At 52.3% G+C, this 7,733-nt stretch overlaps 1 protein-coding gene across 1 annotated transcript in view; it reads right to left on the bottom strand.

The window, feature by feature from the left end:
* LOC104134368 (T-cell surface glycoprotein CD1b-3) overlaps positions 1-934 on the bottom strand; it is a gene marked incomplete at its 5' end in the record, with an annotated part of 4,197 nt that extends 3,263 nt beyond the window's left edge. Inside the window, 3 exons of the mRNA XM_035903341.1 lie at positions 25-146; positions 237-518; positions 677-934. Coding sequence (XP_035759234.1) covers positions 25-146; positions 237-518; positions 677-934 — 662 coding nt within the window. The remainder of the gene's footprint in view (positions 1-24; positions 147-236; positions 519-676) is intronic.
* Between the last annotated feature and the right edge of the window lie 6,799 nt (positions 935-7,733).

The following is a 7,733-nucleotide window of genomic DNA, read 5'->3' as shown; positions in this document are numbered from 1 at the left end:
GTTGAGCGCCGGGCCCGGCGGCACCTCCTGGCCATCCCGCAGCCAGGCCACACTGATGGGCCGTGGGTAGAAGCCGGTGACACGGCAAACCAGCAGGAGCTGGTCTGGTCTGGGCGTGCGGGCAAAGACCGTGGCCACAGGTGGCTCTGGGGGGCGAGAACAAAGGTGTGAGGGGAGCCCTGGTGAGGCATCACGTGGCCCCAGTGTGTGGGGGGCCTTGGGGTGGCCATGCTCACCTTGTCTCTCCAGTGCTGCCTTCCCATAGCTCAGAAACACCTCCATGTCATCGATGCAGGTATCGTTGAAGAGGACTTCCACCAGCTCACTGAAGGCAGTATAGTTCAGGAGAACGGCCTGGACATACCGTGACAGGCTGGTGTCTTGGGAGAGGACCCAGGTGGCATTGTCCACATCGAAGCTGAGGAAGTCCTGGCCATTGTAACCCACATAGGCAAAAGCCCGGGAGGTCCTGTTGGGGTAGAGCTCACAGCCCGCCATGCATTGGGCCACAAAGGGGTCTGGAGGGGCAAAGAGGAGAGAGAGGTTGCATGAAGGGCTGGGGCTGCCTTCCTGTGGATGTGGTCAGCATCTCCAGTGCAGCACCAGCACTGCCGGATCCTTCCCCACTTCCCAGATGCTGTTCAGAGAGGGGATGCAGAGAAGACCAGGCACTCACAGGACACATGTCTCTGCATGGCACCTTCATTGATCAGGTGGTTGAACTTCTGCAAATAGATCTTAATCATGTTCTCAATGGTGTCCCAGTCACCGCGGGGCAGGGCTGGGCGCACCCAGGGCTGGTAGAAGCGGATGGTCCATGTGTGCTTGTCAAGAGAACCGAGCTCAATGTCTTCTAGTAGGCCCAGCCCCTCTGTGTCCACAAAAGAGGTGTTTTGGAAGGTGGAGGTCTGGAGCAGCCGGATAGTGTAGGTCCCTACATTGAGAAAGGGTTCAACAGGGGCAGGTGGGAGTGGGAGGAGAGGGCTGGGGAAAGCGGAGGGGCTGAGGTTGCAGGCACCTGCGGGCCCCCCATAAGCCCCCTGCATCCTTGGCAGCCCCAGCTCCCACCTGGGGTAGCTGCATCTCTGCCAGGGAGGAAGTTTGGAGCCAAGGGACAAGGAGGGGTGAGGAGGCAAGTGCCCAAGGTGGGTGAGGAGCAGGAAGCCCCTCACCCGTGGGGTCCCATGCAGGCATGGAAGGAGATGTGGATGATCCAGGGCTTTCACTTACCCTCTAGGTCTGCCCATATCCCAGAAAGTAGGAGGACGCAGAGGAGAAGGAGGAGGAGGAGGCAGCGTTGAGGGGGCTGCATGGTGCCAGCAGTGAGGCCCCAAGTGTGCAGTAGTAGGTGCAGCAGCAGGAGGAACAGGCTGTGAGAGATGTGGCCACGCGCTTCTCAGGGTGGCTCTGCCAGGGCAGCTCCACTAGGTGCTAGTGGCCCTGGCAGACAATTGGGAGGGCACTGAGGTTTTGGGGAGGGCCCCGGGGTTTTTGCTTTGGGTGGACTGGTCTGGGGCACCCTGAGTGTGGTTGTGAGTGCTGGGGGAATTTGGATGGGAGTGAGGCCATCCCGCTGGCTGTAGGAGGGGTCCCTCATGGCTGTGGCAGCACCTTGACAGTCAGGGCAGTGCGGGTGATGCAACCCCTCTTTTCTGCCTCCATTGCAGGTGGAGGTGCCACCTGGCCATGGCTGTCCCTGATGGGAATGTCCCTCACCGCCACTTGTGCCTGGCATTTCTGGCCCTGCGTAGCACAGACATCTCCATCGGCTCTGTGTCACCTACTTAATGGGGTGGGTTTGCCCCAGTGTGGCTGTCTTTCTCACAGGGGGGGGTGAACCCTGTTTCCACAGCCTGGCCATGTGCCTGGGCTCCCCATGCCCCCAGGCTGTGCACTGGCCCCATGCCTCTTTGTTACCTCCTGGCCGTCCCGCAGCCAAGCCATGCTGATGGGCCACAGGTAGAAGCTGGTGATGTGGCAAATCAGCAGGAGCAGAATTGGGCCAGGTGTGTGGGCGAAGAGCATGACTATGGATGGCTCAGAGGTGTGACGGTGAGGAGAGCTGGTGATAGCCCCTGACCCCTTGGCACCGCTGGCCTGATCCTGGGGAAGAGGCTCCCCAGGGAGGAGGTGACAAGCAGTTCTCACCAGGCCCATGGCTGCGGGGTCAGGGATGGGTGCAGGCAGGGCTGGAAGAAGTGGCTCCTCCAGGAGCTCCTCTTGGGCTGGAGCAGCTGTAGTGTGATGGTCCCCAGGGGACCTGGCCTGGAGCCTGGAAGGGGCTGTTTCCCACTGGCAGGTGTTGGACCCTTGGAGCGGTGGCACTTGGCTGGCCAGGATCCCCAAGCTGGGATGGGGATGGGATCCCCCACCCTGAGGCCCATTCCAGGGGGCTGCAGTGGATGAACAGCCTCCTCATTTCCATGGAGCTCCATCCACACCATGGGGTGAGGGAACTGCCTCTGCTTCCCTGCACCCCACAGTGCTGGGGAGCTCCAACTCTCCTATAAATGCCCCCAGGAGAGGGCCTGGGGCTGGGCTGCAGCCTGTCACTCCCCTGTCCTTCCCACCATCTTTGGTGGAGGACCCTGTCCCCCTCCTCAAGTGGCCCCTGGGTGTGGGAACAAGAATGGTGGGGGCCATCCTGCTGCTCTGTCCCCATCGTCACCAGTGTCCAAGTGCTGGAGGGACAATGGGGTGACCAGAGCAGCCTCACCCCCACAATGTCCCCTACCCACTGCTCCTCCCCGGCTGTCCCCTGGTGCCTCCCCTCACCCTGCAGTTTCTCTTCCCCTTTCCTGGGGGTGCCTGTGTTGGGGGGCAAAGGCAGAACTGAAACCACAGCAAGGGGAAGTTTGAGGTGGGGTGCCCCAGTAACTTCCAAACACAAGCATGGCCAAGGTGTCTCCTCTGCCAGGTTGACCCCTCCAAAGTACAACTAGACCAGGTGTCCCTGCTCGATGTCTTCATCTCAGGTGTCCCCAGCTGTGGTAGGGAAACAGGGAAGGTCCATATGGGGCTGCTGCAGGCTGAGCTCCAGCACCCTGTGACACTGAATCAGACATGAGGAAACCAGGACACCAAACCCCTTCCCTTCCATGGAGCTATCCTATGGAGAAGTAGGGATGCGGCAGTGGCTTGGCAGGCCCAGAAATGGCACCAACAGTCTCACTTCCCCAGCAGCTCACCTTGGCATCACCCAGGGGATGTCCGGCCATGCCACCACAAAGTCCACATCCCTCCTGGCAGGGCTACCAGTGCTGGTGTCCGAGGAGAGTGGGTGGTGGGATGGCAAAGTGCAGCCATGGGGTGTCCAGTGGGGGTAAGGGTAGGGGGATGTTTGTCCATGTAGTCCTATGTAGTAGTCCTATGAGGTGACTGTCCTCACGGTCCCCCCTAAGGTGGCTGTTGGCCACTCCTTGCTGGGCAGCTGATGGGGCATTAGCTCATCATGTGGCGTGTGCAGGCGCCTGTGGGGTTGCTGGTGGCTCCAGAGCTGATAGGGCAGGCACAGGCACCTGGCTTGTGTGAGTGCATGTGATGTCACTGACACCTCTCCTCCTACTGTCCACTGTCCAATCCCTTCGTTATTGTCACAAGGTATGGTTATTTTCTTTGATACGGTGGCAGCAGGACATTGTGCTCGGTGCACAGCCATTTGGCCATTCCTTACCCATAAAGTTTTCTTCTGCTGCTTCTTCCTTCTTGCTTGTTTCCTTTGCTTCGGAATGGGTTGTCTATGGTCCACACTCCCTTCGAGGAAGTACCTTTTCTGGCATGGTCTTATTCATAGGCCACTGTCCCTTTGGGGTGTACCTGCTCTTCCATGGAGCATCTCCTACTGCTCTGACCTTGCTTTTCCTTTTTCTGGGTGTTTACTTCTCTTTCCTAAATACATTGTCACAGAAGTGTCACCAACTCCTCTTGTTCAAAGGAGGCGAGCTGACTGGAACAAGCCTTCGTCAATGCAGGGCACTTCACGATCTCCTTCCTCAGAGGTCACTCTGGTTGCCCTCCTCCTCTCCCCAACAAAAACCTTGCCAGTTATGCCCAATACAATTCTTTACTGCAGGGCAGCTACAAGGGCTTGGACTGGATGTCTGTCTGGCTGAGATTTTATTGGGGCTGGTGCATATTCAGCATTGTAGGACAAAAGTTACATTTATGAGGGACTGTAGTGCACTTCTGCCTTTCTAATTTAGCTTAAGGATGGTTTGCCGTTAATGGCTGTCATCAAGAAGCAGACAAGAAACACGGTCACAGCCCTGCCTCCACTTGGGAACTCCTTTCAGCTGAGAATCTTGTCCTTGGCTCCCATTTGTGTGACACAGGAGCTATGCTGCAGCTCTGTCTGCGGTGAGTCTTGTACCTCCTCATTCCTGACACCGGTCCTGTCCCATTGGCTTGACTGGATCTGAATTGTAACCTCAGATTTGCTGGGTGATCACTGGACTCCTGGCTAGTGCTGCTTGCAATCTCCAGACCTGACTCTCACCCTGGTTTTGCTTTGACTTCTTGGCTCTGTGTTGGCGATGTAGCAACCTTCCTGCCCTGCTGTGACCCCCAGCTCCCAGCTCACCTTCCCTGGCAGAGCAGCCTGTCCTTGACACCACAGCTCAACAGAATGCAGCGGGTTTATCCTAGGATCGCCTAGGGAGCTTTTGCTGCATGGAGAATGATTGTTGTGGTTTAACCCGGCTGGCAACTAAGCACGACGCAGCCACTCGCTCACTTCCCCCACTCCCTCAGTGGGATGGGGGAGAGAAACGGGAAGAAAATAAAAGGTTAGAGCCGAGGGCTGAAATAAAGAGAGTTTAATAAGAGAAAATAGTAATAATAGTAATAATGAGAATGATAACAGAATATACAGAATATACAAAACGAATGATGCACAAGGCAATTGCTCACCACCCACCGACCCGATGCCCAGCCCATCCCGAGCCGTGAGCTGCCCGCGAGCCGCGAGCAGTCCCTGAGCAGCAATCACTCTCCCTGCGACTGACCGACTCCCCCCGAGCATGACGTTACATGGTATGGAATAGCTCTTTGGTCAGTTTGGGTTAGCTGTCCTAGCTGTGCTATACTCCCAGCTTGTTATGCACCTGGCCGAGCAGGAGAAGCTCAAAAAGTCCTTGAGTAGTCTGAGCACTACTTGGCAACAGCTGAAAACATCAGTGTGTTATCAACATTCTTCTGGTACTAAATCCAAAACACAGCACTATGCTAGCTACTAGGAAGAAAATTAACTCTATCCCAGCTGAAACCAGGACAATGATTTATTCATAAACCTTGGCTACTTGGTCTTTGCTGCAGCCACACCGGTTTCACATCAGCTGGAGACCTAATTCTTTGTCCTCAGTGATGCCTTTTTGTGAAATGAGACATTTTTCCCAGTGGTTTAAGTGATCCAATCTATCAACTGGGTTTGTATCCCCTTAAGTAAACTGCCTAACTAGTCAAACCGACTTTGATCCACTAATGCATTTTAGGCTGAGAAGTCTTGTACTTTCAAAATTATTTCTCCTAGGAATGGGATGAATGGTACCTGAGAACCGCCTGCCTCTCTCCACTAGGTGTCGATGGAGCCTTGGTGACCAGACCCATGTAAAATGTCAATGCGCCTATTGGTACAGAAGAGGAACCTCTGCATTTCCACCCCTCTCTGGTTCTGCTTTTTAATGACGCTCATGTAGAGAGACCTAAAACCATGTAGACACCAAAATGGGGTGAACTTACTGTGGGTGATTTCACATAATGATACAACTTGCCCTGTTTCTCTTATTAGCACATAAAACTTTGAATGGGTTTGGTAGCACACAACACTCAATTGCTTCCCTCATATTTCTTGGTTAAAGTTTGCTCAATGAGCATAGAAGTGCAATTATTCCAAATAATTATTCCAAGTTGGATACTTCACAGTTATTAAAGACACGGCAAGAGAGAAACTAGCATCAAGGAGCAATGTAGGCTTTTTGCCTCCCCTGTACTCTAATTTTCTCAAATACACCCATCATCTCCCACATTACATTACCCTATGGGTGTAAAAACAATTTAAGGTTTCTCTCAGCTTTTCAGATAGCTGAGTTTATGTCTTGGTATAATCTGGACCAACAGGCTTCCCCAATACAGCTGTAAATGAGTACACTTACCAGTCCTGATACTAGTCAAAGAAACCTTGATAGGTGTGAATTGTCAAGCCAAACAACATTGTCTTTATTGTAGGTGATTGTAGCTGAGCTACTTTGGCAGAAGAAACATTCATTTAAAGGACACACGTGATCTCATAGGTTTCAAAGCTTGGGGAACAGATTCATCCCCTCGAATCACTATTTCTAAATATTAACTGAAAAGAGACAAACCATTTCCTAACTGCAGACATGTGCAGACATTTGATGTACCCAAGGAGAATGAGCAGGTCCTTGATTTACTGCTGCAGAAGGCCAGGTCTCACATGCCCTTTTTGTCAGTCCCACACACTTACCTTGGACGCCAAAGGACATCTCAGACATCATCAGCAGGGCAGCAGTGCATGGGCAAATGAGTCACACCCCATCTAAAAACTTGTGAAGAAATTACTGAAGGGCTGATCTCATACATCTCATCTGTTAGTGGAGTTGTGACCCTAGACTAGAGGTGTCTGATGTCATTTGAGGTGATCCAGCACTTTTTTCCTGCTTCAAAGCAGTTCAAGGTTCCTATAGGTCCTCTATCATTCTTCTCAGCCTCAGGCAGACGTGTCAGATAGCCAGAGGCATTCTGAGCACACTGGACAGATCTGCTCAAACAAGCAAGATAACACCTATGTGTCTTTTACATTGATGCCTCAAATGAGAGGAGATGAATCCTAACCATGGAGTTTAAACATGCTAAGCATTCTCCTGAGGGGAGAAATCTCAGGAACAATCCATTGTGTGCTGCAGGGTGACTGAGACTCTTCATGCAGCTAAAGGAGAGCGATGTTGAAAAAAAATAAGAAAGGGAATGCATCTGAAAATGACCAAGACTTCAGTTCAGTCTAACGCAGTGAGTGAGAACAACTTGTCTTCAAGCATGGAGAATAGGGTGGTTCTTCCCCCCTGGGCATTTTCATCCCATTCTGTCTAGTTGTCTGGAGATTAAAGCATTGTTCCAGAAAATCCTGCCATCAAATGATTAAGAAACAGAAGGTATCTACCCTTTATTCAAGGAAGTGTTTCTTCTTTCCTTCCCTAATTGGCTATACAAACCCCTGCCTTCGAAACAGTCTTTTTATGAGCATTGTCCTCAAAGCCTTCTTCATATCTTGATTTCTCAGGCTGCAGATCATTGGATTCAGCATGGGAGTGGCCACACTGTATACCACTCATTCAATTTTGTTCATATTCAAGTAAGTCCTTGATGTTGGGCTCAAATACATGAAAACTGCTTCCCCACAACACAACGAAAGAACCGTAAGATGGCAAACACAAGCATTAATGGCTCGTAGGTTATGCAACATCCGCCACTGACCTGATCTTTTCCGGATACAAAATACAGGGGCGTTCCAGGGGCTTGTGGATGGTATAAGATGCCCAGCTTCTAATTCTCTGTGTGCAATTCCATTAATAGCCTGCAACTTTTCCAAACTGAGGGGCCACTGCTCCACCCATACCGGCTTGTCTGTCTTCCACTTCATAGAAATTACCAGTCTCTCAGCAGCGGCCTCTATTAAAAAAGCGACTGGAAAACAATTCCCATTTGTGTCAAAGCATCCC

The sequence above is a fragment of the Egretta garzetta genome, unplaced genomic scaffold (assembly GCF_000687185.1).
Source record: "Egretta garzetta isolate BGI_Z169 unplaced genomic scaffold, ASM68718v1 scaffold451, whole genome shotgun sequence".
Classification (NCBI taxonomy): Eukaryota; Metazoa; Chordata; class Aves; order Pelecaniformes; family Ardeidae; genus Egretta; species Egretta garzetta.
The sequence above is the reverse complement of the archived record's forward strand: the minus strand, read 5'-3'. Positions and strand labels throughout refer to the sequence as shown.